This window comes from Nicotiana tabacum, chromosome 19 (assembly GCF_000715075.1).
Source record: "Nicotiana tabacum cultivar K326 chromosome 19, ASM71507v2, whole genome shotgun sequence".
NCBI classification, from domain to species: domain Eukaryota; kingdom Viridiplantae; phylum Streptophyta; class Magnoliopsida; order Solanales; family Solanaceae; genus Nicotiana; species Nicotiana tabacum.
In genome coordinates, this window is record NC_134098.1 from 144,422,492 (window position 1) to 144,436,615 (window position 14,124).

The 14,124-nt window shown below is 32.9% G+C and overlaps 1 protein-coding gene across 2 annotated transcripts; it reads left to right on the forward strand.

The window, feature by feature from the left end:
* The first annotated feature begins 1,941 nt into the window (after positions 1-1,941).
* LOC107796893 (dolichyl pyrophosphate Glc1Man9GlcNAc2 alpha-1,3-glucosyltransferase-like) lies at positions 1,942-6,341 on the forward strand. Of its 2 annotated transcripts, none has more exons than XM_075238820.1 (4): positions 1,942-2,780; positions 3,362-3,589; positions 3,788-4,025; positions 5,786-6,341. In XM_075238820.1, exons 1-4 carry the CDS (start codon positions 2,001-2,003, stop codon positions 6,148-6,150), a joined length of 1,611 nt encoding a protein of 536 aa, XP_075094921.1. In that variant the 5' UTR covers positions 1,942-2,000; the 3' UTR covers positions 6,151-6,341. The 2 variants fall into 2 exon arrangements, with proteins under 2 accessions (XP_075094921.1, XP_016475203.1); XM_016619717.2 differs by having other exon boundaries at positions 3,383-3,589.
* Positions 6,342-14,124: the final 7,783 nt, after the last annotated feature.

Genomic DNA, 14,124 nt, shown 5'->3' on the forward strand with positions numbered 1-14,124 from the left:
ATTCACACCTGCGGTTACTGTTCACGCACATGCGGCACTCTTCACGCACCTGCGGCACTGTTCAAGCACCTGTGAAAAAACAACAGCTGCCTAGAAATTCCAGCAACCTTTCTTCAAGTCCGAATTGATCCGTTGACCTTTCGAAATCCACCCGAGGCCCTCGAAACCTCAACCAAATATACCAACATGTCCCAAAATACAATATGAACATAGTCGAGGCTTCAAACCACGTCAAACAACGCCGAAATTATGAATCGCGCATCGAACCAAATTATAAGTTTTCAAATCTTCCAACTTCTATATTTTGCGCCGAAACGTATCAAATCAATCAGGAATGAATTCAAATTTTGCACACACGTCATAATTGACTTAGTGGAGCTATTCCCATTTTCGGAATCGAAATCCGACCTCGTTATCAAAAATTTACCTTTCAGTCGGACTTTTCCAAAATCTTATATTTTACAACTTTCGCCAAAATGTGTCGAATTGTCCTACAGACTTTCAAATCCAAATCCGAATATACATCCAAGTCCGAAATTATCATACGAAGCTATTGACATCCTTGAAATTCTATTCCGGGTTCGTTTGCTCAAAAGTCAACTTTTCGGTCAAATTTTCTAAAAATTCAACTTTCGACATTTCTAGCTTAATTCCACTACGGACCTCCAAATAATTTTTCGGACACGCTCCAAAGTCCAAAATCACCATACAGAGCTATTGACATTATCAAAATTCTATTTCGGAGTCGTTTGCTCAAAAGTCAACTCTCCGGTCAACTCTTTCCATTTAAGCTTCAAATTAAGGATTGTTCTTTTAATTTAATTCTGAATCTTCTGTAAATCAAACTCGACCACACCCGCGGGTCATAATACATATTGCGAAGCTGCTCGAGACCTTAAGTCACTGAATGGAGCGTAAATTCTTAAAACGACAAGTCGGGTCATTACACATGTATACCATATTGGTATCATATGGTACAAGAAGTCTTTTTTGCTACTTATACTTTTATTGTATTTTTTAATATTTTATTATCATTTCTATTCTAACTAGTATATATGGAGATTAGGTGATTGTAGATTGTGTTTTCTTACTCCATAATTGGTTGTGTTACTGCTAATAGTGGAGTGTGTACTCATATTTGTAGGGAATGAGATCAAGTTTGCATGACAATCACATGTTGATTCTTAAAATCTGATTATGTAATTTATGATGCTCAACAGCAGTCAGTGTGATATTTAGTAAATTAGATCAAGTGACAACTGATATTATTTCAGTTTAATAACTGAATTAAAAAAATGAGAAAAAGACAAAAGGTATATTATACTAGTTATATTAAAACAAAAGGTGAATAAGTATTTACTATATCAGTTATTTTTTCTTATTGTATAAAAACAAGAATAATAAAAAATAGTGAAAACAGTAAATGAAATTAGATTATGAAGAGAAAAAGAATATAGATAAAAAAAGTTAAACGAAATTAGAAAAAGGAACAAGAAATAAAGAAAATAAATAAAAAAATAAAATAAATGAGTCAAAATTGAGTGTGAAATAAGTTATGGTAAAAATAACAATAATACGATTTGGGCAAAAATAAATGAATAGAAAAAGAAAAAAAAAAGGAAAAAAATAAGAAGAAAACGAGAAAAAAGAAAAGGAGAAAAAAAGGAAAAAAGAAAAGAAGCATAGAAATAAAAAAGAATTGGAGAAAAAAAAAAATTCCCACAAAAACTACTATGGGTAGAAAATATAATTAGTTTGATGGGTAGAAAAATAAATGGGTAGGTAAGGATAAATAGTTTTATTTTTGTGGATAACTCCATCATTCACCCCAAAAAAAGAAAGAAAAAAAGTATATGTGAGGCCCAACGAAGCCAGCTAGTTGCTGACCTGGACAATCCATGACGTGTCATTGCTGACATGTCACTCTTCTTCTTCAACCTCCCTCTCAAATCTCAATTCTCAACAACCCCAAAACACCATTTCGCCGTCGGCCCAAAGCCATGAACGCCCCCAAAAACCACCACAAACAACACCAACATCAAACCCATCAGATCCCAAAACCCAAATCCAACAAACCCATCACAGAGATCCTATGGGTTTCCCTTGTAGCCACATGCATCAAACTCCTCCTCATTCCAGCTTACCACAGCACAGATTTCGAAGTCCACCGTAATTGGCTTGCAATTACTCACTCCCTTCCCCTTTCTCAATGGTACTCTGATCAAACTAGCCCATGGACCCTCGATTATCCACCTTTCTTTGCCCATTTCGAGCATTTCCTTTCTTTCTTTGCTTCCCTTGTGGACCCCATTATGGTCCATCTCCATCTTGGACTCAATTACAAATCACAGCCCACAATTTATTTCCAAAGACTTACTGTTATACTGTCTGATTTTGTGTTGGTTTTTGGTATTTATAGATTGACACGTAATTTGGGGTATAAAGAGAGAGTCTTGATCTGGGTTTTGGTTATTTTTTCGCCTGGGTTGATGATTGTGGACCATTTGCATTTTCAGTATAATGGGTTTCTTTTGGGGATGCTTTTGATTTCGATTTCAGCTTTGGAGGAAGGGAAGGATTTGCTAGGTGGTTTTGTTTTTGCAGTTTTGTTGTGTTTTAAGCATTTGTTTGCTGTTGCTGCTCCTGTTTATTTTGTTTATTTGTTGAGGCATTATTGTAGGGGTGGGTTTATTAGAGGGTTTGGAAGATTGGTTATTATGGGGAGCGCTGTTGTGGCTGTTTTTGCGGCTGCTTATGGGCCTTTTCTATATCATGGACAGGTAAATTTCTGCTCTTTCTTTCTTTGAACGTTCTGATCTTCACTTCTCTGCGTGAGTTGATAGTTCTCAGTTCCGATGGAGTCTAGAGTTAGATTTTATTTTCTGGTATTCTATTGTTTAGTTCCATTGGCAGGAGGATTTAGTTCATCAAGAATGCATGGATATATTATTTTCTATAAGTTTATGCATGCTTAATTTTGACCAATATGTTAGTAAACAACAGCAACGCCTCGATCCAAGCTCGTTGGATTCAGCTATGCGGATTCTCACTAACTATGTCACTCCCTTTAGGCTTTTAGGCTCGTAGAATGGTAATAAATTTGCTCCAGTGTTATCTAGTGACAAGATTGTAGAAACATGGTGTTGATTGCTGTAATGTACTTCCTTTAATCTCATTGTCTTGTTCTTTTCATTCTTTTAGCCTGGTGGCTGATGATGCTTGAAAATTTGCTGCAGCTAGATAACCTAGTTTTGGATTAACCTTGGCTGATCAAATGGCTGTTTCTGTTTATTGAATGGTATGATAAAGTAGAAAACTCATTGCCTGTGTGCTCTACCATCATCTCCTGACAAATTGCCAGTTGCTTTCAACCCTCTTGCAGATACAGCAAGTGTTCCATCGAATGTTTCCATTTGGTAGGGGACTGTGTCATGCTTACTGGGCTCCAAACTTCTGGGTATTCTACATAATTCTCGATAAAGTGTTGGCATTTTCGGTTGTAAAAATGGGTTTCAGCGTCCAAGCGCCAACAGCTTCATTCACTGGTGGACTAGTTGGGGACTCCTCTCCTTTTGCAGTGTTACCTAGAGTAAGCATACCCATTCATCTCATCATCCAACATATGGCGTGTGTGTGTATCTTGTTTGTCGACAATAACTTTGTTTACGAACTCCCTGATTAGGAATCTTCAAATTTAGGAACATGGTAAAAGAGTAACCTTTCACCAAATAATATTAGTTTGAGGACTTGTGAACAGGCCACGCTTACACAGATCTATATATTGCAGGTCACCCCCATGATTACCTTCAGTATCGTCATGCTTACAATAGCTCCATGTCTTATAAAGGCTTGGAGAGATCCCCAACGAAGGATGATTACTAGATGGATAGCCTATGCTTACACATGCGGCTTTATGTTTGGCTGGCATGTTCATGAGAAAGCTTCACTTCACTTTGTGATTCCCCTTGCCATCATTGCCTTGAAAAGTGTGGAAGATGCAAAACACTATTTCTATTTGTCCATAGGTAATTCCCTGTCTTACTCATTAGTGATGGTTGACCTCTCAAAGTCATTTGGAAGACATGACTTTGTATTACAACGTGATTTATGTGATAGTCTTTTACCATCTCAGTTTACGGATAAATTCATGTTTATATCTATCTGTTAGTTCAGTCACTCTTCTGTTTGCTACCATCTTCTAGAAGTTGCTCCTACACTGATACCTCTTTTATTCATATATTTTATTTTTTATTTTTGGCTGTGTATGGCTCATTTTATGTGACTGCGTACTAAAAATAGCTCTTTCAGTTGGAAATAAGTGTGACTTCAAACACCATTTTACTACTAATGTCAATATTAGATCTCATAAAGCATCATAATACTCCAATGGTTCAAAAAATATTTTTCAAAAATGCTGCCAGTGCAGTTTAATTATCTTTAACATGACGAATCTGTTATACCTTGAATGATTACTCGGCTTCATAATTAAATTCCACTGGAAATGTACAAGGATTTGGTATTAACAATAAATAAAAAAATGTGCAAGGATTGGGTATTAAACCTGATTGTGGCATACATGATTTGTATTTCTGCTTAAAACCCAATTTGGTTATAATGCAATTATATCTATGAAAGAAAAGGCCTCTATTACTTTGCTACCATCCTCGATGCTAAGATAGATTTCATGATGAAATTATTTTCCATTTTTCTGGTGTAAGTAGTCTCTTTTGAGAAGTTATAAAGGGGCCTAAAACTATCTGGATAAAGCCATAAAGGTTTATTAAGGTGAAAAGTAATATTAAAGTTTCCTAATTTAATCTACTTGACTAGAACTCCATAAAGGATTCAGCAAATTCTTCCATTCTTCTATTCTTCCATACAATTAAATCTGCCACTACAGACAAGTAGCTCGTTCCTTTCGTTTTTATGATAAACAGTACAGATAAGTAGTCTTCAACTGTGGAATCTAATCTTGAGTGTAGAATCACATCAGATGGTCTTAAGACCAGGTTGAAACCTGTTTCTTTCTCTTCATCAAAGATACCTGCTTCATTCTGTCTTTACTTTAAGCAACTTCTTGATCCTTGTTGATCTGAGATTTTGGTGTCTCTGTTATGTTGCAAAAGTTATACTTTTGAGTTATGCATGAGGTTACCTATAACTTTGTCAAAACAAATTTGCATGTATGATGTGGGTTAACCAGTGAGCAGCTTTATGTTTAGCCTTTCCTTTCCGTTTTTTTTTTTGGTGTGCTGGAGAAGATAGAGAGGGCAGTAGATAGAAGATTTAGGGAGCTGGTCGTTTTCCATGGATATTATGTGTCCCGTGAAAAAACACTGTAAAAACAATTTGGTATATGGAAAACACTTGATATTTTGTATTTCTCCATCAGTCTGAAAGAATGAATTACTATGAAATGCCCCTTAAGTAAAAGCTCATATGTTCTGTACTTAGCTGTATGTTGGTATTTGTTAGAGTTTACTCATGTGAACTTCCACCAGTGACGAAGATTTTCATTTGCCCCAGGAAATAAGCAAATTGAACATCGAATTTTACCTCACCATATGTCCCGCGCATATCCTTTGCATTATGCTAGGCTCTTGAAATCTTTGCACAGATGGAATAGGACATGTATCAACATACTGTCCTGGCTTTCTTCCTTTGCATTTTTTTCTATTGTTGTTGTGTTGTTGCTGCTTCTTTTTCTCTTCCTTTTATTTTGGTCTTGGACCGCTCTGTAACTTTTATTTCCAAAGACTAACACCTAACCCTTCTGTGCATGCAGTGTCCTGCTATTCTCTTTTCCCGCTATTATTTGAAGCCCAAGAGTATCCAATTAAGTTTCTGTTACTGCTGTTACATGCTTCACTGATGTGGATTGGATTCTCCTCTCATTTTGCCACAACTACTAGAAAAGCAGTTGAATCTGAACAGACAAGATACGAAAAAACGAGGTTTGTTATTGGACGGTTTGGGAAGTTATACTTGCTAGGTCTCCTGGCTGTTGAGATATATGGACAATTAGTTCATCCTATCCTCTTCACTGAGAGGCTTCCTTTCTTGCCTCTTATGTTGATAAGCATATACTGTGCCTTCGGAATGATGTACTCTTGGATCTGGCAGTTGAGGCAGATTATTAAGTTACATTAACACATGTAGGATAAAAATACCAGCTGCTTATATACATATAGTTTGATACACGTAGCTAAAATGCTAAATCTAGATTGATCATCTTTAGACAGTTTTGAGAATTTTCAATCTAATACCGGACTTTCTTAGATATCAATAGCTTTGTTATTCACTTGTATCCGAGTTGTTAGTGCTCATTTTTTTCCTTAAAAGATTTGCAGGAAGTGGTGTTAAAATTTTAATTATGAACCTCGTTGTTTCTGGTGCTTGTTTTGACATCTTTTGTTAGTTCTTTATTTATGTCTTTCTGGATATTAGTTCCACTCATATAGTTGAAACAAATAGAATCTTTGCTGGTTTGCACATAAAATATGGAAACTTGGTCCGTGGCATATAAAAATGATGATAGTCATATAGTAAGGCTCAGTGTAAACCTTAGGATTCGTTTGGTAGGATGTATTAGGGAAAATAATACATGTATTAGTTTTGGTGTTATTAATCCTTGTTTGGCAATATTTTTCAACCTATGTATAACTAATACATTACTATTCTTATGCATGTCAAACCATGGCATTGGTAATACCATGGTTTTTAATACATGAATAAGCATGTATAAAGATAAAATTGTCCTTCCAAAACCTTTAATACACCAAATCAAGCAGTCGGTAAGAAATAATACCAGTATAACTAATCTCAATATTACTAATACACCATATTCAGTAATGTTCTTATAGACCCTACCAAACGATCCCTCAGTGACTTATTGGTGGCAGAATTATGTGGTATTTGTACCGGCAGAATAGTTGAGATAAGTCACAAGTTGATTCAAGGGGAAAAAAACGACAGAAGAAAAACAAATGGGGAAAAACTACGCTAACTATTTGTTCAATGCGTTAACGTTTTCTACAGCAAATAGACCGTGAAATTCCAGAAAAAAATGGATTGAATCCTAAAAACTCGTAAACCTGCTCTATACCAATATTAACCTGCTTGATTTGGATTGCTTCAACTGATTCAATCAGTTTTTTAAATTGGATCAGATTGACTTGACGAATCACAGTCAATGTCGGTGATTGTACAGGGAAGAATACTTTTATAAGTGCTAATAAAGACTATATTATTAAAACAAACGAATATAAGATCTACTATAATAATGCTTTTAAAAGGAAGATTTATACGGTAAGAAGTAGGAAAATATATAAAACACGAGCTTTCTCCTTAAAAATAATAATTTAAGAGCATATTCGAAAAGACAATATTATGAGAGAGACCTGTAAAGCTCTAAACAATTTGTGGATTGGACAGGAAATCTAGTTATATGCTTGTTCCAAAAGTAGAGTAGGAAGTTACAAATATTTTAGTGGGACCTTATCCACAGGCCAAGGTCCTATTCGAGAAATAAAATAAATTAAAGAAAAAACAGTTTAATTTTAATATTCAATTTTCATAGGAATATACTTGAATTATCTCGCAATAAGTTCCTTGATAATGACCAAATATTATATATAAGAGAACAGATAAAATATTAGGTTCCTTGTTGTATAGTCAATTTGGAATGAGTATAAAAAGGTTTTAATGAATTGTACCATTTCTCACCCTTCCTATTTTTAGTATTTGTTTTTCTCAATGCGAATTATTTTATACTTGTATAAGTCGTCATGGCATTGCTCATTGACCCCATAAAAAGAAATCTTAGGTCTTTATCAGCCTCCCAATTTGTATGCTTTTTCTATTTGAGTCCTTTCTTTTAAGAGTTTTATTTTATTTTTTTCATTCTTCGGATTAGTCTCGTAGGAAATCTCATATATACTTAATTTTCTATTTAAATTAATTAATAAAAGAAATTGCTCATCCTTTCGAATTAATCTCATAATAAATATACTCTCATTCCGGAGGTACATAAGAAAATATTCTCCTTTCTTGTGGAGAGGGCCGAACGCCTCGGCAGTATAGATGCATCTATGGATCGTGTCGCACGTCCCTCGGCAGTGTACACGACACTCTGGATCGGGCCGTACGACCTCGGCAGAAACCTGTACGTAATAATAATAATAATAATAATAATAATAATGATACTCTGGATTGAGTCGTACGACCTCGACAGAAATCGTACTTAATAATAATAATAATTACATGATACCTTGGCATTTCAATTGCAACTTGTGAATTTAATTAATAGATTGAAAATTATTGCATTTGAAGGAATTTAATTATTTCTGTTGGTTAAATAAGATTATTGTTAGCTCTATGAATCATGTTGATTTAAATAATTTCATATTTTATTTCAATTATTATTATTGACCCTTAGTGAGTGTCAAAGTCGACCTCTCATCTCTACCTCTTCGAGATTAGGCTTGATACTTACTGGGTACACGTTGTTTATGTACTCATGCTACACTGCTGCACTTTTTGTGCAGGACCTAAGACAGGTGCTATCGTTGGACCTATCGGCGCGCACCCGCGTTATCCAGAGACTTAGTGGTGAGCTGCTTTCTGAGCCGTTCTGCAGCAACTAGTGCCTCTTCCTAAAAACTTATTTCTATCTACTTTATCTCAGACAATATTTATAATTTTTGTATAATCTACTAGATGCTCATACACTTGTGACATCAGGTCTTGGCACACATACTAGTAGAATTTTTGGATTTAATTATTTTTTTGTTTATTTTAATTTACCAGATCTTTTCACATTATCTTGATTATTGCAAGTAAGAAGAGTTTAATTATTCGGTTAATTTTAAAAAAAAAAGATTGAATATGTGTTAAAATTACTAGTTGGCTTGCCTAGCTGTAGTGTTGGGAGCCATCACGACTTATAGGTAAAATTGGGTCGTGACACCTCTAGTTATTAATCATACACTTACCAAAACTAACTAATCACATATAAAAATTGAAAACCCAAATAAATAATTTTGTTTCCTCCAAGAATCACACGCAAAAATTTTCTTTCATATTTTTTAAGTGTGATCAACAACATTAGATGCAAGACGGAAAAAAAAAAAATTTCATGGATGAGGTAGCAAACAAGGTAATGAAATACAAAAAAAATTATAAAAGCTTCCAAAAATCTAAGAAAAAAGGACCTTTTTCAATAGGTACGGTTGAAATTCATTGAAAACATATAGATGAGTCAATATACAAATTTTGAGAAAGATTGGAGATAATTTGGACTGATTTGGTATCAAAATTCGTAGTTAAATTTGAGTTCAACAAATTCTTCTACAACATATGTATCAAACATGTATCACATACAAGTATATATGGATATACATGTGATACGTATTTGATACAAATATGATACATATGTAATACACAATGTGATACACATAATATTTTTTCATGTTTCATCTTCAATTCAAATTAAACCACCTCAAAACTCCGCCAAATCATCCCAAAATTGAGATTCAAACTCCTTAAGATGTACCCAATCTATTCTAATAACATTCACTCAAAAGAAAGTAAAAATTTATCTTTTTTTTGCTACAAATAGCTAATTGGCTAATATTAGTAATATTTTATGAATTGATCAATTTTTATAATAAGCTACTTATAAATGTACATAGCTAATAGAATCCCGTAGAAGAAATTTTATTCATTCCACTACAATCTTTGACGAGTCTTTAAGAGTATATCTACGTTGGGAAAAGAAAATGAATTATAAAGGCATGCCATTTCTATTAATCTGGCTAAATGCATGTTGAATATATTACAGAAAATGTGTTTTTAGCTGACAATAATGAATTGGATTTATAACCTACGAGACCCTCGACTTTGAAACAAATTTTGTCTTCGTAAATCTATGAAAAACCTGCTAAGTTATTTCTCTAACCTTGTTTACTCAATAGTGAACTCAATTTAATAGAATCTTATTCATCGAATTATATTAGTAACATTGGTTCATTTGAAATACATGATTCACTAACTGAAGAAACTGACTTTCAAATCAATACATCTCCATACTTGAAAAAAATTATTTATTTAGTTTCCTCAGCATCTCATTACCATGATTGTTGTTCTTTCGATAGTATTTACAAATGTTATTATAACAATGTTCATTAAAATCTGTTGATTATCTTTTATTTATCTATCTATAAAATGTTGGATTACAAAAATAACTTTTTAATATTAAGCATAATCTATATCTATATCTATCTATATATCTATCTATCTATATTATCTATCTATATCTATATCTATCTATATATATTATTATAAAAGCACAAATAATTTATGTTAAATGTTGAACGACTAAAATATCCTCGAAACTTTAATAAACTTTTATGCCCTTATAATTTTGAGTTAAAGATGGATTTAATTGTAATATTCCAAATATTACCCCAAGAATGGAATTCTTTCCGGATTAAAACTCCACATCCGAAGTAAATTCCTACTCTACCAATATCTAAAACTTCTAATACAACTACAAATTAGTAACGTTGGAAATAATTATGAATTGGATAAATTACTAATATATTTATACTATACTTGTCATTTGATAAACAATGTTGATTTATACTATACTATACTATACTATATTTGTATAGAATTATACTATACAAATTCTAATATATATATATATATATATATATATATATATATATATATATATATATATATATATATATATATATATATATATATATATATATATATATATATATATATTATAAAAATACAAATGTTAAGACACAAAATATTGATTGATAAAAATATCAACACCCGCACATACAGACTTTAGAGTTGCATGGTAAGCATGAATAGGTTTGAATATGAGTGCTTGCCTAACAGAATGAATTTTATTTCTTCCAATAAATTATCAATGAGTTTTCACTCTATATCTAAGATAAATAGTTAAAAAAAAATATTTACAAGTCAAAATCAAGGATATGACGTTTAGTTTGGTAGGTATGACGATCTTTTAATATATATATATATATATATATATATATATATATATATATATATATATATATACGCGTAATTTGCAACTCAGAGACGTTAAACTCAATTGGTGACTACTCCTAATAAATCAACCACTTTCAAAAATAGATATACTAAGTTACAAGGTTCTCTATGACGAATGGTTTGAATGATAAGAATAAGGGTTGAATAATTTCCCAGCGATAACTTTTGTATAATATGATTTCTTTTGTATAATAAAAGAAATGTGTTTTCAATGTGTGGCTAAGAATTTAAAATTTTTAGACATAAAAATATTTAATAATTGAAACAGAATAACGTCCAACAAAAAAAAGTGCCATGAAAGACAGTGATAACTAAATGACTTTTGAGATATATGTTAGACGTCATATACCTAAAGGCTTAACAAAAGTAAATCATAACTTCACATAAAATAGTAAATAATAGTGCATTTGTTAAGTTATATTACTACTTCAATCACATAACTTTGTGACTCCTGGATATTTAGTTTTAATTTGTTCTCTATATTATGTCAAAACACTATTTATGACTTGGTTTGTCTAATAAATTATACTATTTTTTTATTTATTTGAGGAATTTATATCATACTATATACATATACAATTGAAAGTTAACTGTTGTCAGTACACATTCTCGTGCAACGCACGATCATAATATTGTTCGTCTTTTTTACCCTTCATAAATATATTCCACGCCGGATATAATTGTAATTTTAATCATTAATACTTTTTTAAGGCAAAAAACAAAAACTAATGTTTATTTCCATTTTAGTTGGCTACACTTTTTTTTTCCGGTTTAGAACTCTTTAGGCTTTTATTTGCTTAGGATTAGGTTTCTTTACTGTAGTGGGGCTTTCTCTTAGGTTTAGGATTCATTAAGTTTTTCTTTGTTTGGCTTTCCTTAAATTTAGAATATTTTATTGCCAATGCTAATTAGTGCTGCAAGTTGAATTACTGCGGAAGGTTTAGTATTATGTTGTGCCTTTTCTTTATTTATATTTGTGATTCGCTTTAGGTTTCTAGAATGTTAAGATCAAAATAAATTCCATACTATATATTCTTTATCAGAAACTCTTGATAGTATCAACAATTTGTTTGTAATTTACGGTAAACATTCTTTTCTATAGTTTGTTCTTCAAGTTATGTAATAACAAATGTTTGTGCATCCTTAATACACAATTTCAAGTTGAAAGATTGTCAATTGTGATTTTTATTTACTGTAATGACCCAACAGGTCATTTTGACTTTCAGAATTCTGTTTCCTCATTTACTGCTCAATTTATGCTTTATAATTATTATGTGAATGACCGGGGTAGTTAGTTCGGGTCCGGCGAGGTCCTAGAATGGATTGGAACACTTAGTTCCAAAGTTTAAAATTTAAGTTGAAAGGTTGGCTGGATGTCGACCTATATGTAAACAACCTCAGAATAGAATTTTGATGATTCCAACAGCTCCGTATAGTAATTTTGGATTTAGGAGCGTGTTCGGAATTTTATTTGGAAGTCAGTAGTTAAATTAGGCTTGAAATGGCTAAAACAGGAATTTAAGTTTCGGAGTTTGACTGGGGAGCTGACTTTTTGATATCGGGGTCGGAATCCAGTTCCGAAAATTTTCATAACTCTGTTATGTTATTTATGACTTATGTGCAAAATTTGAGGTCAATCGGACTTGATTTGATAGGTTTCGGCATCGAATGTAGAAGTTAGAAATTTTAAGTTTCATTAAGCTTGAATTGGAGTATGATTCGTGGTTTTAGCGTTGTTTGATGTGATTTGAGGTTTCGACTAAGTTTGTATGATGTTATAGGACTTGTTAGTGTATTTGGTTGAGATCCAGAGGGACTCGGGTGAGTTTCGGACGGCTAACAGATCATTTTTGGCCTTTGGGAGATAACTGATAGCTGTTGGTATTTTTCTTCTGGTTTCCTTATATGCGATCGTATAGGTTCATCCGCGATCGCGTGAAGAGAGCCACGATCGCGTAGATATGGGAGTTTGTTATTCGCGAACGCGTGAACAAGGTCGCGATCACGTAGAGTAAGTGGAGCAGAAGTGGAGGTCACGCGTTTGTGCTTCACGGTCGCGTGGATGAGTTCGCGATCGCGTAGGCCTGTGACTTTGAGCTTCGCGATCGCGTAGGGTTAATTTGAGCAGTGGAAAAATTGTGCTTCGCGATTGCATGAGAAGGTTCGTGATCGCGTAGTGCAAATGACTGGGCAAAGAGTTTACCCGATTTGGAGCTAGGATTGAGGCGATTTTTGGGAGATTTTCAGAGAAAACAACGAGGTAAGTGTTCTTAACTCAATATTGGTTAAATTACCCGAATCCATCATTATTTTTATCATTTAATTGGTGAAGTAAGTTAGAAAAGTTTCAAAACCCTCTTGGATAAATTTGAGGATTTGAGAGCCGAATTATTATCGGAATTTAGTAATTTTGATATGGGTAAATTCGTGGTTGAATGAGCGTTCATATTTTATAATTTTTGCCGAATTTCGAGACGTGGGCCCTACAGACGATTTTTGAATTAATTTCGAATTTTTATTGAAAAATATAGTATTTTCTTATGAAATTGATTCCTATAATTTTTGGTGACTGTATCGAATTATTTTGGCTAGATTCGAACCATTCAAAGTTGGATAATCGAGGAAAAGGCCTACTAGTGGATTAAATTGGAGCAAATCGAGGTAAGTCTCTTGCCTAACCTTGTAAGAGGAAAATTACCCCATAGGTGATTTAAATTAATAATTGTTGCTAATTGTGGGAGCTACGTACGCACGAAGTGATGAGAGTCCGTGCGTAGCTACTATTTATGCTAAAGTTCGAGTAGTTTAGGACTCAAATCATGAATTACGTGTGTTAATTGTATCCTTTATTTAATTAACGAATTTGAACTATACTATGAATTGTTAGGGAAAATAGTAAAAGATTGAAATCTCATATACTTGAATTTTTGTATAAATTAATTAATTGTTAAAAAAAATTGTACACCCTCTTGCATTAATCTCATAATATATATATATCCTCATTCCGGAGGTACATAAGAAAATGTCCTC